Source organism: Nilaparvata lugens, chromosome 9 (assembly GCF_014356525.2).
Source record: "Nilaparvata lugens isolate BPH chromosome 9, ASM1435652v1, whole genome shotgun sequence".
Lineage (NCBI taxonomy): Eukaryota > Metazoa > Arthropoda > Insecta > Hemiptera > Delphacidae > Nilaparvata > Nilaparvata lugens.
Genome location: NC_052512.1, coordinates 21,256,001 through 21,275,602, shown reverse-complemented (window position 1 = coordinate 21,275,602; position 19,602 = coordinate 21,256,001). Strand labels below are relative to the sequence as shown.

At 33.3% G+C, this 19,602-nt stretch overlaps 1 protein-coding gene across 2 annotated transcripts in view; it reads right to left on the bottom strand.

Moving 5' to 3' along the window:
• Positions 1-14,087, bottom strand: part of LOC111052006 — a 469,556-nt gene extending 455,469 nt beyond the window's left edge. For both annotated transcript variants that reach the window (XM_039435624.1, XM_039435625.1), the window contains exon 1: positions 13,831-14,087. In XM_039435624.1, coding sequence (XP_039291558.1) covers positions 13,831-13,892 — 62 coding nt within the window. In that variant the 5' untranslated portion in view covers positions 13,893-14,087. The remainder of the gene's footprint in view (positions 1-13,830) is intronic.
• Between the last annotated feature and the right edge of the window lie 5,515 nt (positions 14,088-19,602).

Below are 19,602 nucleotides of genomic sequence, written 5' to 3'. Positions count from 1 at the left end.
GAAAATATTGTAAAATCTATGAAGTCGAGAAAGGCTCCTGGCTTTGACAATTTGAAAATTGATTTGATAAAAGACGTGGTTGAAAAAATATCCTCCATCCCAAGTTATCTATTTAATCTTAGTATGACCTCAGGAAAATATCCCAATCAACTGAATAATGCCATAATTGTTCCAATTTTTAAAAATGGGGATAGAGAAAACCCAAACAATTACAGACCGATAGCACTATTATCTGTGTTTGCTGAAATTCTGGAAAAACTAGTTCGTATCAGGTTGTTAAATTTTTAACAAAACAATGTTTTCATAGTGAGAACCAGTTTGCATTCCAAAAAGGTCACAATACTGAGATGCTATGCTGAAACTAACTTCCGAAATTTACAATGGCATAAATGAGAACAAGAAGTGTGCTAGCCTCTTCCTTCACATACGAAAAGCGTTCGATACGGTTAAACATGATATATTAATTACTAAATTGTGCAATGCAGGAGTGAGGGGTGTGTGCAACGCCTGGTTCAAGAGTTTCCTGGGGGATAGAACTCAACAAGTTAAAATTGGCGAAGCACTTAGTGAGAAAACGTCTATCACTTGTGGTGTACCTCAGGGATCAGGACTTTCTGCTGAGTTATTTCTTGTTTATATTAATGACTTGTGCAACAGTGGCCTCCATGGGCCATAACTGCATTTGCCGATGATACCGCGCTGAGCTACTGTGCTGATAGAAAAGACCAATTACTTCAAATGCTCACGGGAGATCTACAATTTTAAGCTCATGGTTTCAATTAAATTCCTTAGAACTAAATGCAGAAGAGTCCAACATAATAGTTAATGAGCTGCGATCTAATGTTATGCAAAATGATTGCATTGTAAAAATATTTGTAAAATATGTCAGTGTTGTGAATAAATTTCAATTTCAATGTTAAAGACGCTGCTAGACCTAATTTGTGTATTCCATTGCATACTGCTTCTTGCAAATATCCCTACATGAATTGTAAATGCAATTCCATAACTGTAGTAAAACAAACCAAATACCTTGGAATAATTATGGACTCAAGCCTCACTTGTTGTTAGCATATTAATAAATTGAAAAATCACCTCAATTCAATATTTCGGATGTAATATCACATCCGCTATCTCTTTCCTGAATATATTTTGTGCTCTCTATATTACGTGCTGATAGAAAGCAGATTACAATATGGAATCGCAGTATGGGGTGGTGCATACTATTCCAATATCAAACTACTTATTGTAGGACATAAATATGTCATGAGGACCTTAGCTAAGAAGCACCATAAGTTCATACCCTTATTCAAAGAATGGGGGTTTCTCCCACTAAGATATTTCTATAAAGTGTTTTTGATCTTTTTCATTAGACGTGGTAAACTTAATCCAGCTAGTAGCACTTATAGATTGAGATCGACAGGGAACTGGATTCCACCCAGACCCTACAAAGAAATCTATCGGATACACTACCTATATATCTCACCAAGAGTGTATAACATTTCAAGCCGGCTCCAGACATGTGTCATTCGGCAAGCAGCGAATGTTCGGCGTTCGGCGAACTATTCGTCTTGATATTTTCCGATTAACGAGCACACATCTACACACATGCGTGGTTTGCCGAGCACTTGCTCGTTTTGGGAATAGCAAATACTCGTCAACTGAATGTCATCTATTGTCAACATGAAACAGCTGCTATGTAGCTAAGGTGAACGTGATATTTTCGAGCTCAAAAAATTTTAAGTGGTTTCATTCTTTATTTTGTGAATTTAAAGTTTGTTTCATATTTTCACGAAATTTTTACTATCAATCTATTCAAATTCAAAATTGTTTGTTTTATTCTAAACTATATTCTCGGATTGTGATTTGGTGTAGAAATTGAAATGGACATAACCTATGTATAATATTTGGACAATTTGAAACTAAATTAGGAAATTGGAAAAGTTTTAGGGAATAGCCTATTTTTTCTTCTTTGATCATTGTACTGTTTGTGCTTGCCAAATAAATGAATAGATAAACATGGATCTTGATATTGAAGATGCTCTTCATGCTTATCCTGTTTTTATAATTAAACCAATCTTTAAGAGACAAAATTAACGGAGGCACATCTGATATTGTAGTGAGGGTATCAAGTACTTATCTAAGATCTGTCGTCCTCGAGTCCGATGTCCAAAGGGTGATGGATGAGGATGAAGGGTGATGGCCTCCAGGCAACGGGCTAGTGGCGTCAGATCGAAGATCGTCTTTCAGCCCCGCACGGCAAGATCAGATGTCCGATATCACCGGCCATCTCGGTCGGCGAATTCGTAAGCCCTCGTTCGACAGCAAGGCATATTTACAGCTCGATCCTCGAATGAGTATTCAAGAATACACACACACAAAAAAACCCTTAAATGGGTTTTCGACTGTTACTAATCCATAGCCTACAATAATAATAAAGTGCAGCAGTCAACCGCTCTGAATTGGATAAAATACTCCATGAATAAGTTATTGAAGAAAAGATAAACGATTAAAAACTGATGGAATACATGATCCCCGATTATATAATTTTAGTCTCCAGGAGAGAACGAGAAACAAGATGAGTATGTCATGATTCAATCAAAGATATAGATGACAAAGATATAATTTAGCTCAAAAACATGTCTGTACCCAACAGAATCTAAAAGCGGTCTCCTGTTCAGGTCTCCAAGTCGACCGAATCAGGCTCAAAAAATAGGTATCAGGGCTAGCAATGAAGCCAAAAAAATACCGATTACGAAGGAAGTGGTGGGGACGACAATAAATTTCCCTCAATAGAACGAGAAAGGAATACAACTAACAAAGACAGAATATAGGAAAATCCCCTCAATCAAAGTAGAAGACTCAGCAATAGAATGGACGTTCATCTGATTTTTTATGATGATTTTTCGTCTACAAAAATTCAAGTACTCAAGGAAAACGTTGGAAAACAATAGAGGAAATATGAGAATTTAATTACATAATGCGCGGAATTACATCATGAAACTACTCCGATACCGTGAGAACCACAACATTAATCCAGCACTCTAATAAAATTTTATCTTGGAGAAGTTATGATAAATTTTGAAAAAAAAATAAGAATTACAAATTCAATTTTCACGGTCTTCCATTTCAATGAATATGTTTTGTTTATCATTCTTCTAATATTCGTTTGTGAAAAGTAATAATGAATTTGGGGTTTTAAATCATGGGATAATGTTGTGTACCTATAATTGTCGCGGGAATTATAACAAGTCTCCAAAAGTTTCCGTATGGTATTTCATTTTTCAAAAGATGAAACTTTGAAAAGAAAATGGATACGAGCGAGAAGAAGGAAGAACTTCAATTCTACAAAACAACGCGGTTTACATGAAGTAGTGTAGAAGAACAGTGTAAATAACGTGTGAGTGGAAAATTTAATTAAGTTTGGGAGAACAGTATAAATAAAATGTGAAATAACAGTGTAATTATTATTGAAATGTGAAATAACAGTGTAAATAAAGTGTGTGAAAAAACTTTTAAACTAATAAATTTAAAAGTAAATGCAAAGTGTTGGAACTGTCCATAACATCCTAATAAAGGATTTACCTAACTGAAAAACATTCTCCTGATGGGTTTCTTTGTACCACAGATTCAATGTGTTCAGGTTTGGGGGAGCCTATTTTCTAAAAAAGAGTTACATCTTATTTTGTTTATCTTTGATTTACCTCTCCTACGATTCTGATACAGGTTATTATTAAGTATTTTTGGTTGAGATGAATTTATCAATAGCTCTATATCACTGAATCGAGTAGGCCTATGTCTATCAAGCTGAAAGTATGGATAAATTATTGCATTTGTGTAATAAAGTATTTTTATTTCAATAGAATTTATATTTAATAAAATACAAATGTCTTTAATCTAAAATTTATATAATATTACATCCAATAAAAAATCGATACAGTAACAAAAGTTACATTGATAAGCTACTATAAACTACTATGATCTAGGAAGAATAAATGTTATGACGTCATTAATTAGTTGTAGGGCCTGAAGTAATAGTAGGTATTGGTATGTGTGTGTGTGTGTGTGTGTGTGTGTGTGTGTGTGTGTGTGGTGTGTGTGTGTGTGTGTGTGTGTGTGTGTGTGTGTGTGTGTGTGTGTGTGTGTGTGTGTGTGTGTGTGTGTGTGTGTGTGTTGTGTGTGTGTGTGTGTGTGTGTGTGTGTGTGTGTGTGTGTGTGTGTGTGTGTGTGTGTGTGTGTGTGTGTGGTGTGTGTGTGTGTGTGTGTGTGTGTGTGTGTGTGTGTGTGTGTGTGTGTGTGTCTTTGTACACAATAACTCGTCTCCCAATTAACGGAATGACTTGAAATTTGGAACTTGAGGTCTTTACAATATAAGGATCCGACATGAACAATTTCGATCAAATACAATTCAAGATGGCGGCTAAAATGGCGAAAATGTTGTCAAAAACAGAGTTTTTCGCGATTTTCTCGAAAATGGCCCCAATGATTTCGATCAAATTTATTACCTAAAATAGTCATTGATAAGCTATATCAACTGCTACAAGTCCCATATCTGTTAAAATTTCAGGAGCTCCGCCCCATCTATGCAAAGTTTGATTTTAGATTTCCAATTATCAGGTCTCAGATATAATTTAAACGAGAAATTTCGAGTGGAAAAGATCAAGCATGGAAATCTCTTCAATTAATGTCTTGTAACATTTTCACCTAAAATTGAAAATAAGCTTGAAATTTGAGAAAATGTGATTATTCAATTGCAAACTTTTGGCAACTGTTGATTCTATCAAATCATTCACTATGAAGAGATAGCATATCTCGTGTGTATCCAGCGTTATTGTCCTATCACCAGCTGGCTAAGATCTTTGAATAGTAAACTAGTATACGCGGGAACACTGGCGTCAGGTGATCAATTTTCAAAACTTCAAGGAGAGTTGTGTGAGTGCGCCACACCAGATTTTTTCTTCTAAAACATGTCTAAAGTGAAAGAGAAATATTACTTTTAACACAGGTCTTTCTCGAAGATTGAGAGGTCCGATACTCTATCCTCCACTAATCACTCCCACTAACTAACAGCATTCTCCTTCTTTTGTGTCTGAGTGAGAGAGCTTTGCAACGCGATGCACCAACACTCCCCTCCAGCTATTGCTGGCAATGTTCCAAGTCGTTTACTGGTCAGCAGGTATATTGGTTTGTGTATGTTACAGAGATGTTTCCATCACAAGAACATGGAGGAAATGACACGGCGCATCCAATTGTGTGCAGGATTTCTGTCTGTGTCTATGCAACAAACTGAGGAGGGAGAAATGGGTTTCTCCTATTCATGTTAAAAGTAATATATCACAGACTTTAGTTCCAACTCATCTAAAGCCATTTCTCCTAAATGAAAAAAGATGAGTTGAAACAAGTCTTGTTTTAAAAGGAAAAAGAATGATAAAGGGTAGAGTACTTAATGATGTGTTTTGATATAAATTGATGGATATTATTACGAACAAAAACTAAATGGTAGTAGAATATATTAGGAGTGGTTATAGATGCACAAAAAGTGAATGCATTAAATTCAGAAGTTTCTTTAAAAAAGACAATATTCGACTTTCATATTTTTATTTTACATTTGAAAGATACTATTCAATACTTTCATCTATTAATGAGATACATTTGATCGTTAAAATTGCTAGTAGGGAATACAGACACAGAAAGTAAGTACAGTGAAATATATTGCCAAGCTAGGCATTATACTTGAAACTCCTAGAGCTAAAGTTAAAATTAGTCTATCAGTTGATATTATATATTTTTCTGCTATCATTGAATTGAATTTCTCAGTATTGGTATTTGATGAAGGGCGTAAAGCTCAGGCCCGGCCCCAGGGGTGGGCGGACCGGGCGGCCGCCCAGGGCGGCAGGTTTTGGGGGCGGCAAATTTTAAGAAACGGAAAATTTTAAAATACAAATATACAATGAATTCATAATACAAATATGAATAGTAAAATTATATAAGAAGCTTTTCCAACCTCGAGCTAATGAACAAATGATTGGTCTACAATGATCAACAATGTCCCAGGAACATATGACTGGTCTAGCAAACATCAAATAGCTCGTTCAGTCCCCAGATCTTGAAGAATTGGTGAAGGAATTACCCCATGCAAAGGTCAGACGAATTCTACTTAATTAAACAGGTAGTGTGTTAAACGACTTATAGAAATTGTAGTATTAATTACTTAGCAAGTTAAGTAGGCCTAATACTCTGTTGCAGTCTACATCTTAATGCTGAGCAAAGGCTAAAAATAAACTTTCTACTGGTGCTATTTTTCAATTTTTTTCGATTTGTATATTATCACGCTATCAAAATGAAAAAGTTTTCTTAAAAAAACATTTTTTTCCGATCATTACTTTTTGAGATATGAGCGCCCAAAGTTGAAATTTTTTGGACAGAACATTTTAAAATCGGTAACAGATGAATCCATGAGATTTGAAGGATAAATTCTTCATGATATAGTTGATTGAATAAAACAAGGAAATTTTTAAAAAAATTCTGAAATATCAATTTTGAGAAAGTTATTCAATTTACAAAAAAAAACTCAACTAAACGTTATTTAAAATAATAGTTTCAAAATAAAGTTTTATTGAGAACAAATGTAAAATGTGAATTCTAAACTTGTAATTTATAATTTTTTGGTGATGTGTCCGTGAAGTCGTCACTGGTTTGAGGTGTCTTTTGCTCTTTGCTAGGAGGCTTCCTTCTTCTCTAAAAATGATGGCTGGCTGTGTGTGTTCTAATTTTGTGCTCTCTGAATATGTTTCTGTTTAAGTGAATTTTTAATGTTTTAAATTGAGTTTTGAACAGTTTATAGTGTTCTAATTTTGTCTATAATTAATTGTTTTGTGTGTTTACAAGCCTATAGCCATTGTTTTCAACTATATAAACTGGATAAGTATTTTAGCTTGTAATGATTTTAGATGCTTAAGTGTATAAGGTATTGTTTTGTATATTGCCAAAATCCTTCTGAAGATTATAAGTTGGTTTGCTCTGAAAACTGGATTTCTCATTCATAGGTGATAGATCCATTCATAGTTTATCAAGAATCTATTACGTTGGAGCCGATAACTTTCCTTAGGTTAATAGGTGATAAATAGCTATCCAACCGATTTAGGAGAAATTGGTAGCACGGCAAATGGTACCCCTGGTGGGACTCAAACTACAAAATATATCCCTGGTTATAAAAAATTACTGGTAGGATAGATATCTTGATGAATTATGAATGGGAGATGCTGCTGAGTGGGAAATCGGTTCGAGAAAGTTCAGGTTCTAATGAGTAAATATTTTTTACACAGTAGCAAGATGGAGAACAATAAAAATAATGAAGTTTTATCCAGTGAAAACATTCAAAACTTAGATGAAGAATCACAAGATTTAGACCTAACCTTAAACAATGACTCAAACAATAGTGTAGCTGTAAGTGAAAACGTTTCAAATGTAACAATTCATGAGAAAGTAGTAAAAATATCAAATGAAACAAGTATGGTAGGAGCTAAAAATTATATAAATCTTATAGCATTCCTAACACAAAGGTTTGATGAGCAAAATGCTAAGATTGATGAGCAAAATGCTAAGATTGATAATTTGAAACAAGATCAAAGTGCTAGGTTTGATGATATGAAGCAAGAATGTACTAGTATAAGACTAGAGCAGGTTAGTATAAACCTTCTATTAAAAGGTACACATGAAACATTGATAGATAATCATGAAGATGAAAGCAAATTGAAGCAGGATGATAGTAGTGTTAAGATACAAGATCAATTATTTCAAATTTCAGATAATGTAGGCCTAGTTAATGTTATTGAAAAAGAAAATCCTAGTGAGATAGTAAAATTGAGTAATGTAGTAGGTAGGGAGTTGTCTTTATTGAAAGTCAACAGTAAAGAAAGTAGTATTGCCAAATTGATAGTTAGGAAAACAATAAGTAAAGTGAATGTTTACATGAGACAGGTTTCTGTAGAGGTTAGGAACAATGTAAACAAAATGAATCTTGCTTTGTATCAAGTTGATGAATTCAACTTTCAACTGAAAATTGAAAAGGTGTATGCAAAGCATTATCTAGTGAACATGACTGACTTTTGTAAGCAAAATGGCTTTGTTGAAACAAATGAACCCATGAGTAAAATCATGTTCTTGAAGAAAACAAAGCACAAAGTCACCATTGATGTGTTAGTATTCAAAGGTTGTTTCAAGTTGCTTATTTACAAGATGATGACTGTGAATCACATGATGAAAGGGTATTCCCCGGCACACAATGATTAGGAATCCTGTGTCATGCCGGGATTCAGAATAGCAATGACCGTAAATACTATGTATGGTAAGAGTCCATAATTGTGTCTTTTTTCTTTCCTGTAGCCTATTTTTCTTGGCCCTTAATCTTTTCAAATTTTGATTCTTTCCTGTCTTTGTGTAATGTTCAGTAAAATTCTTCTATGATGCATATCTTAACCAATCTCGTCCATAGTCATTTAAATTTGTATTTTTCTGAAATAATTTTGGAAGTTGAAATAGTAGCTTATTTTCCTAATCTTTAAATTGTTGATAAAACTTAACTTTTCTAAAATCTATCCATAGTAGTGTAAATAATTGTTTGCTTGCGGTATATTTTTTCATCATGTATTATATATTTTAATTATGTCTATTTTCTTTGTCAAGTATCATATTAGGTAATTAGGTTTTTCAGAGCAAATTATGTCTCATTTTCAGTATATTTTTATTAAATATACTTCCTTATGAAAGTTCAGTACTGACATGTAGGATAGGCTCTAATTAATCTTTCTCTTCCTTGTATTGTTTAGGAAATTTATTTACCCAATTTTCTTTTTCTCTTGTTTGTATTTTTTAGGGAACTTATTTACCCATTATCCATCTTGATCATCTTTGTATTGTAATATTGAAATGTTTGTACTTATTATACAGTTTTCAAATTCTGAATTTATTTAAAAAATAAATGGTTCAATTTAGAACATGCTGAAATTTAATCTTATGTATAAATTCTTTTGTTATAATAATAAAACTTCAAAATTTGAAAGTATTAATGAATTGTGTCACCATATATATGAGATGTATTAATGAAAGTTAACTTGAATAATAATGTTTTCATTAAATAAAAACGTCTTGTCATATTATTAATTGAAATGAGTTAAAGGTTAAAATTCCACTAAAGTTTTTGTAATTGATGTCTTTTTCTAAATTTAAAAAAAACTGTTTATTCTATAAATTTTGATATGATTGATTATCACTTGAAATGGATGCTGGAGTGTATGTAGAATTTTTAGTGGGGTTTGTTGATTAGAATTTTGCTGGTATGTGATTGTTTTTTGAGATGGAAACCCATTATTGCCTAAAGAAGGAATAACAGAGGTTATGACTTAGAGAGGCAGTAATGAGATAATATTTTTTGTGTTGATTACTTATGTTGATTGCCATAGATGCAAAATAATGATTAATAATGTTGATTGCCATAGATGCAGATTACTTATGAATATTGATTGCCTTTGAAGCAAAATATTATTGATGTTTTGAATGATTTCTTGTTTAATGATTGATAGTAAAGTTTTGTCATGAAATGTAGTTTGTGTTTAGAACATTGAAAAGTCGAAATAAACTATAGTATCCAACAAACGATGATTAATAATATTGAATAATTTGCTTTTTATAAAATATTTGAACAGTGAATAAATGAAAATGAAATTTTTTTTCTATTAAAATTTTGTAATTGATGTCTCCAAATTCACAATATATGTATTGCTGACTGTATAATAAGATGTTAACAAATTTCATTTTATATTGATTATATACTTAGAAATAATTTTCATGTGTATTAGATTGTATTGATAGCCTAATCAAAATTTTCCTTTTAGTTTATAAGCATTTTGAGATAACAGGTACAGCATGGACATTAACATTGAAATAATTATCATGTGAATCTTGAAATCGGCAACAAGTGAATGCCATGAAGAGTGTTAAGAACATTTGGGTGATTTTCGAACTAGTGTGACTCATCAATTGAAAATCAACGCCAATATCTACACTAATATCTACACCAATAACTACGCCAATATCTGCTCTGATGTCAATATCTACACCAATAACTACACCAATATCTACGCTGATGCCTACACCAATACCAACGCCAATATCTACACTAATATCTACACCAATAACTACACCAATATCTACGCTGATGCCTACACCAATACCAACGCCAATATCTACGCCAATATCTACACCAATAACTACACCAATATCTACGCTGATGCCTACACCAATACCAACGCCAATATCTACGCCAATATCTACACCAATAACTACACCAATATCTACACTGATGCCTATGCCAATATCAACACCAATATCTGCTCTGATGTCAATGTCAACGCCAATATCTACGCCAATAACTATGCCGATGCCTGTGCTGATGCCAATGCCAATATCTACGCCGATGCCTGCGCCAATGTTGATGCCAATGCCTACGACAATGCCAATGCCAATGCCGACACCAAAGCATACACCAATGACAATGCCAATGCTTATTGCTGACCATGTATCTCAAACTTCAACACTACCACATTACCTGGAGGTAATTGCCATCCATGTTCACATTCGCAACTTTGAATTCAAAATAGCAGTCACAGTATCATGAAAGAATTGATTCAAAAATCCTCTCCTAAATTATTCCTGTATGCAGAACTCTAAACCTTGAAAGCTGAAAATATCAAAAAACCAAACCTTACCTAAATTAATCCTCACCTAAGTTAATCCTGTATGCAGCGTCTATCTCTTTTCCAAAAAACAAATTACATTGTCATTTCAAGCCTGAAATTTAATACAAATATGATACAAAATTTACGTGACTCTGTATCGAGTTTGGTATGCAGCCGTCTACTACAAGCATGAGGCAATGCTAACTGAGATGTCACCTGTATCGAGTTTGGTATGCAGCCGTCTACTACAAGCATGAGGCAATGCTAACTGAGATGTCACCTGTATCGAGTTTGATATGCATCAGTCGACTACAAGTATCAGCCCAACACTACCTGCATCCAGATCAGCCCAACACTACGAGTATTCGGATCAGCCCAACACTAACGTCATCACACTGGAGTCACACTTAACTGAAAATCATACTGAGTGCCTTAACGGACTGTTTTCCAAAATTTGCATCGATAAAATCAACCGCGTCAATAGTGAAAGAAATGAACATTTTTTGATTTATTGAAATTTTATGTGAAAATTGAATGTAACAATTCATCAATTCATTTAAAAAAAAAAATAATAATAATTTTTATTCAACATACTAAATTTTTTTTTATGCAATAAAAATTGAATTTTTCTATCTATTGAATTTATGTGCAATTTCAAAAAACTATTCTTTATATATTAAACTTTCTGTTGAGATATTTTCCTTTAAATTATAAAGCTAAATCAAAAGTAATTTTGATACTCTATACTTTGAAATATTGTTTGGAAACATATAACAAAAATGCTATTGATGAATTTTCATAATAATTTTCAATATTATAGGATGACATGTAATGTTTTTATAGAAAAAATTGTTACTGTTCTCGAATTTACAATTCAACAATTTCCATTTGGGTCAATGTAATTTTTTTCTTTAAATTTTCAAACAGTAAAATCTTTTATGTCAAGAGGGGGGTATTTGTAATATTACATTTTTTCTTGATTGGAATCGAATCTTCAATTTGAGATCTATAAAACTTTATAGTAAATATCAGAGTAATCGATATACAGACAACTTTTTGACTGAGAATTTATCGTAAATGATTGTGTTGTATGTTCCATGGTGTCACCGAGGCTGAGTTGACAAAATTAACAGATAAATGGATTATTTAAATAGAGATGATATATAAATTTAAAATAATAGTTTCAAAATAAAGTTTTATTGAGAACAAATGTAAAATGTGAATTCTAAACTTGTAAATAAGCTTGAAATTTGAGAAAATGTGATTATTCAATTGCAAACTGTTGGCAACTGTTGATTCTATTAAATCATTCACTATGAAGAGATAGCAGATCTCGTGTGTATCCAGCGTTATTGTCCCATCACCAGCTGGCTCAGATCTTTGAATAGTAAACTAGTATGCGCGGGAACACTGGCGTCAGGTGATCAATTTTCATAACTTCAAGGAGAGTTGTGTGAGTGCGCCACACCAGATTTTTTTTCTTCTAAAACACATCTAAAGTGCAAGAGAAATATCACTTTTAACACAGGTCTTTCTCGAAGCTATTGCTGGCAATGTTCCAAGTCGTTTACTGGTCAGCAGGTATATTGGTTTGTGTATGTTACAGAGATGTTTCCATCACAAGAACATGGAGGAAATGACACAGTGCATTCAATTGTGCGCAGGATTTCTGTCTGTGTCTATGCAACAAACTGTGGAGGGAGAAATGGGTTTCTCCTATTCATGTTAGAAGTAATATATCACAGACTTTAGTTCCAACTCATCTAAAGCCATTTTTCCTAAATAAAAAAAGATGAGTTGAAACAAGTCTTGTTTAAAAGAAAAAATAATAATAAAGGGTAGGGTACTTAATGATGTGTTTTAATATAAATTGATGGATATTATTACGAACAAAAACTAAATGGTAGTAGAATATATTCCCTTTCATAGATATTATTGAACTATCGATTATCATTACGGTGTATAGTTAGTGGTTATAGATGCTCAAAAAGTGAATGCATTAAATTCAGAAGTTTCTTTAAAAAAGACGATATTCGACTTTCATATTTTCATTTTACATTTAGAAGATACTATTCAATACTTTCATCTATTAATGAAATACATTTGATCGTTAAAATTGCTGGTAGGAAATACAGACACAGAAAGTAAGTACAGTGAAATATATTGCCAAGCTAGGCATTATACTTGAAACTCCTAGAAACTCCTAAAGTTAAAATTAGTCTATCAGTTAATATTATATATTTTTTCACTACCATTGAATTGAATTTCTCAGTATTGGTATTTGATGAAGGGCGTAAAGCTGATAGTTAATTGGGAGTCTACCCAAGTGAATTCACTTTTCTCGGCCTGAAGCTGAGCTCTACTGCGGAGTTGCCAAGTTGTGCGCTCCAGCCTTTATCTAAAGTAAGCCATGGCACATTTTATAATACCATCACTGCAAAACAAAATATTGAAACCAAAGACCTTAAAGATGCATACCTCTTTAAAGTATTTGATTGAAACTATAGACCTTGAATAGAAATACAGAAATGGACTGGATTCTCCAGACATCTGTTTAATCACTTGTCAGCTGATTGATTATGGATAATTCTATATATTATTATTACTATATATATATAATATATTATATTCTACTATATTATAGTCTGATCAATCATATATCTTATCAGAGTTGATGATATATATAGTTACATCGGAGTATGGAGGAATTCCTTTTTATTTTAATATTGTCCTCGAAATGCAAAATTTCAAAGAACCTTGTGTATACAATAATGCACAGTTGAAAAAGGAATATTTCTGCCAAATCTAATAGAATTATATCAACGCGTTCGGCCGTGATTGCGTTACATACAGACAGACAAAAGAAAATCCGAGTTAAAACATAGATCTCATTACGCTCGGTCAATTACTCTAAAATTCTTTAAGCATTCATGTTACGATGCATTGTTGTTTGTTGGAGATTTATAACCCCTGAAAAAAAGCCAAAAAAAAGAATGAAACCCTGCTCTTTCAATAATTTCACATTTTCAAGAGCGAATAGCTCGAGTACTGTTGGAAATATCACAATATACTCCACTGAAATAATTTCAAAACTCACCCATCCTGGAAAATGACCAACAAAATGAGAATCGCCCGCAAAATTATGACTGCACTGCCCATCGTCTCAATAGAAGGCAACTGGACACTTTATCAATCAATCAATAATTGATTTATTCCATTTAAACGATTAAAAATAATATACTAACAACATGAGAATATAAGTTTTTAAATTTCACCCAAACTAAATCTTGGAAACGACGTGCTCTAATAGTTGATAAACTACTGAGACATCTTAGATTCGATAAAAATCCACGTCAGACAGATGGTTATCAGAATAATTTATGCGACAATTTACGTGTCAAAAACTTAGCAGTGGTAATTTCTGTTGCTACTGCGCTTGTGCTGAACCTCCAGCCAAGGGGATCAACGAGCAATGAAGCATCATAATAATAATTATGATAATGCGCATATGGAGGACAGGAGTGGATGCCAAACATTCACGTCAAGTTTACTTGAAATCGGGCGATTTAACATGAAATTTGATAAGGATACGACAGGAAGGAATCGATATTCTTCACAGAATGAGCTTTAACTAAGCGAAATCGAAAGACAAACAGAGGAGTTATGATGCGTCAAAGTTCATGAGGAGGACAGCACAATCCAGGCAAACAGCATAACAGTTGTATTATATGGTTTTTGAGAATAAATTACTCCCTATTCACATGATTTATGAGAACCCTTCTGTGATGTTATTCAATCACATGATAACTGTTCGATTTATAATACGTTGATCACTTAGTTTAGTTTTTGTTATCGATGTAAATGAAAAAGGTTTCATCAATTCTTAAATGATTAAGAATTTATTAAGATATTTCAAACATGACGCAGTCAAGGAATTGAACAGAAAAGGAGAATGATAACGAAAGGACTGAGTGAGTATTAATTGGATGATTATCGTTCTATTTATTCTCTTGAAAGAACAAACATGGATTTCAACAAGCCAGAACCGTTAAGCTGCATCTACACCGGAGTTAATAACACGAGTTATTAACTTGACTAAATCTTCAAAAATTTCTCTTGACAAAAGTTAATAACTCATGTTTCTAACAGAAAATTCCCTGTTATTAACAAGATCTTGTTATCAATATAAATTGACTTCCATATGATTTCATTCAACGAGAGTAGTCATCTCTTCTCTTATATCTATAAAAGGCTAAGCCCCGACAGACTGAAATCACACCACAGCCCAAACTACTGAGCCTAAAAACTTGAAATTTTGCACAATTGTTCATGGTAGCCTCAAAACATCCACCAAGAAAGGATTTTCAGAAATTTTCCCCCCTAAGGGAGCTGGGCCCCCCAAAAATGTTGTACTTCATAACCGCTCATTTCACAGCAAAGTCATGAGGAACTTTTTTGTTCAGCTACGAAAAATAATTAGATCTATGCAGAAAAATTCCGATCAGGAGCACAGGGGGTTCAAAAGAGGGCTTTTTTCGAAATTTTTTACGTAAAATCACACTACAGCTAAAACTGATTGGCCTACAGGCTGTGATGTACCAATGATTGTACAGCCCTCAAACTTCACAATAGATTTATTCATAGGCCGTTATGAGAACGAAATAATTTCTATCACCGTAAAAACATTCCAATCTTATCTGAGGTAGATAGACGACTGTTATCTAACCTACAAAGTATGCAATAAATAAATCAGTAATCATAAAAAACCATATAAACAAAAAAAAGGAAGAAGTATTTATTTATTATTGTGTTCGTTATTGTTATGAGCATATATATTCTTATATTATGTCTACTTTATGTTATAAAAGCATGTCTATGTTCTATAATCATTAGCTATCCATCGAAGCCAATTTTAAATGCATATCATCATAGACGAATTCTATTATTTATTTGTGTATTATTATAATTATATAAACTTAATGATAATTTGGAACAACTTAAAATCAGGAATTTCGCCCTATTTAAAAGCTTTAAAGTTGGACACAGTGACACCACCCATTCAGCGTATTGGTTACGTCACAGAATCGGACCAATCCCGAATTAATATGTAAATTTGGCGAGATAAAATTTGAAGAAGAAACCCAAGTGGAAATTAGAAGAGGGAGACTCGAGGCCATTTTGCAAGGATCATCGGTAGGATGCAGACCTAGTCCACGTACTTAATTGTTCAAAAGCTTTAATTTCTGTTTAATGTAATTCAATCTTCGTCTTTCTGTTTTAAAAAAGTTGTTCCAAAGTTCCTATAATAATTGTGATACTAAGATTTTAAATTTCATTTAAATAAACCCCGAAATTACATTAGTGAAGTCTGTTCAACATTTTTCGCCACGTGGAAGGATCCAGCCGGAACGATATATTCTACGGCCGAATATATTTCGAAAACCAAAAAACGGAAACAAAAGTCTACGTAAGTTATTCGAATATATAAAAGGGGATCCCCATTAATCTGCGAAAATTGTACACCGTATAAATTCGTCCATTTGAGAAAGTCATGACTATAGTATTAAGGGTACAAAAGTTATCATAATTAATTTTCTTAATATTAAATAAATTTAAATATCCAAGCTGTACTTAGCCAAAAGGTCTATTTTCCTTAGGCGAAACCACACCCTGAGAATAATTTTAATTATCAGTTTGTTCTATTTTCTGAATCACCATTTTGTATTAACTTGTTTTTTCTTGTTTAACTATTTCAGTTTATGACCCTTTCCAAGGGCTATTATCCATTTTATTTTGTTTAATCAAAGAGTACCGAACTTTTTATATAATATTTATAATTTAGAGATTCAAATCCGCTATCATTCAATATTCATTCTGTATCTACTGAAAGTCATAATTTGTATAATCTGTTCATTAATTTATTCAATATTTGCTGTAACAGTTTACCTCTCAGAATATATCCATATTACCGTTTTGTTAAACTGGGTTTACTTCATTATACCTCCAAATTCGTTCTTTCTCAACTGACACATATTGATCGTGCAGGACACATCCTGTTTTACAATAGTCAGACATTATCGAGTATAGTATCTATCATTAGACTATTATTTCTTCTGGTGGTAAATGGTAGTCGATTTTCTTATCAAGTAATAAATCTTTTTATTGGGAATATCTCGCAGAGTCAAATAATAAATTGACTCCCACTAGCCTACTACACCGAGGTGAAGTGAATCCTGCATTATTAGCCGATCAACGTCACAGGGGGAGGTAATAGATCGTATAGACAACATTAGAATTAAACTCGGTACTCGAAATATTTACTATTTTGGTTCAGCACTTTGCCTTCATACAACCTATAGTACTTATCAGAGACCTGGTTCGCATGGATTTGCCATTCTGTCTGTTGTTTTATGCGGTCTAATATCTTTCCAAATTACGGCACAATTATTGGATTCTGGATATATTAGTCATCATTTGGAGAACAAGTTCACTCCAAAATCACTATCTCCGTCTGATCCTAGCGACAGCATAATTTACACTCAGCAGATTCAAGTTGAACTGCATTTTATTATTAAATTGGATTTAATTCCATCTCACTGTATTACAACCACCTACAGCGTTAAGTTAGAAATTCAGATCCCTTACTTCGGCTACCTTTGTAGACCGCCAAACCCTCTATTGAGCAAATTAACTTTTTCAATCTGTTCCATCCATACACCAGTCATTCTACTTAGATACTCTGAATTAAATGGTACCGACAATCCGATTAAACAAAGGTTGGTCAACCTAACCTACAACTACCTATCGTTAAATCATAACCTCAAATACTATAATTGTTCAATTATTTTATTTAATCTAACCATTTTAACTATTAATTACTTTTTTACTGTACGTCCTCCCCTCTCTACGGAGCAAAATAGGCTGCAATATTCGCCAACACAAGGTAAGACCTACTATACGAAGCAATTGTACTTATGGTTAAACGATTATAATCCTAGTTCCTTGTCATACAACTCAAATTATATATTTCCGTGTCCCCCCTTGGAGTAAGCTTATGACACATTTCCTCCCCATGGGCTGGACTGTGACACATGACGCTTCAACGAGAGGCTGGGATTTGACAAGACTTAAAACTTTGCACAAATATTCTTCAAACATGCTAGATGCGTACTTAGAACGGATTTTGAGATATTTTGCCTCTAAGGATTTCAAAAAGGATCCTTAAAGGGCACGCCACACCAAGCTCGCTACCGCGGTGGTAGCGAAGTTTTAAAAATCGCTAGCCATGTATTCAGGTTGAGCGCGCCACACCGAGTTCGCTACCGCGGCGGTAGTACGGCGCACTACCACCTACAACCGCCTGCTAGGCGATTAAACAAAAGTTCGCTGAGAGGTAGTACGGCGGACAAAACGAGCTCAGTGTGGCGCGCTCAACCTGAATACATGGCAGGCGATTCGAACAGGTAGCGCAGTGCTGAGTGCTGTAGTCACGCCCTCCCCCCACTACTAGACTCACTACTCGGAGACTACCGCTAGCGGACGTTTTTCGGTGTGGCATGCTCAGCCGAGAAAACTACCACCAGCGGTACTACCTCGGCGGTACTGGCGAGCTTGGTGTGGCGAGTCCTTAAGTAAGGTTATGAACATGGTAAGGTGAACGCCATATGAAACTGAGATAATTGACACATCATATTCTAACATTTATGTTGTAATCATTGGAAAGCTTAAAATAATCTTATCAATCAGCTGATTGAATTAATTTTCGTAAATCGAGTGCGCAATATTATTGCCACGTGTGTGTTTCATTGTTGTATTCTTGGCCAGTTCGGTTTTCCCCTTCTATCAGCTGTATATGAAGTCTCATACCACGTAATACTATACATATTATTATATTAAATATTATAAAGTTATTCTAGGGTTACATGTGCCCAGCTGGCAGTCTGTCGGTGGAGCATGAGATATTTGAATATTTTTGATATTTTGACACATGCTGAAATAAAAATACCATATAATATAATTCTTACCAGCTCTTTGATGAGCTTATACCAATTTCTGCTATCAATCGTTGCAAACTGCTGCTGCTCTATCAGTCAGCAATCTTTACCGCTGGCTTGACTGGCTCCGCAATCATATATGTTGAAGAGACTGTAATACTGCTTCGACTTAATACTATGACCATGTATTTCAGTTAATTTGATTTCACTGAATGAGTTGAACCATTTGAATAAATCTTGAGAATGTATTATTTCTGAAGATTTAATGATCGGTACTGTAGCCTATATCACTGATTTGTCAAACTTATTCGATGAAGGATACAGTTGGTTGATACTTCTATTAATGCGTCAATAATAATAGATAAAAATACTAGTACAAGATTGGTCATGGATGAAGACGTGATTAAAAATGAAAAGAACACCATTCAATCAATAAATATATAATTACAATAAAATCAATGAGCAAAAAATAATATATAAAACAAATAATTCAAATATAATATGAGAAAATATACAACAAGAATATCACAGATCACTCAATTAAAATTCTCACTATTTTGTTTAATAGCATCAGTTATTAACTTTCATGATTTTTATATCAGCATACATTTTACTGACTTCTATAATTCAATCATTTGACTCGCTTCTGCTTATTGAATCAGAATTTTATAATTCAAAATTTCAATAATATAAAACAATTCAATAATATTTGGTACTTTAAATATAAAATCTCAAGGCATAGGTTCGGCCGTCAGTGGAAGTTAGATAAAGAATTTATCTTGTGAACTTGAGCTTCTATAATTTTTATTATGCTAATAATACTGATCTTTGAATTCATTAACTGAGCATATTCAATTATTTCAAATAGTGATATA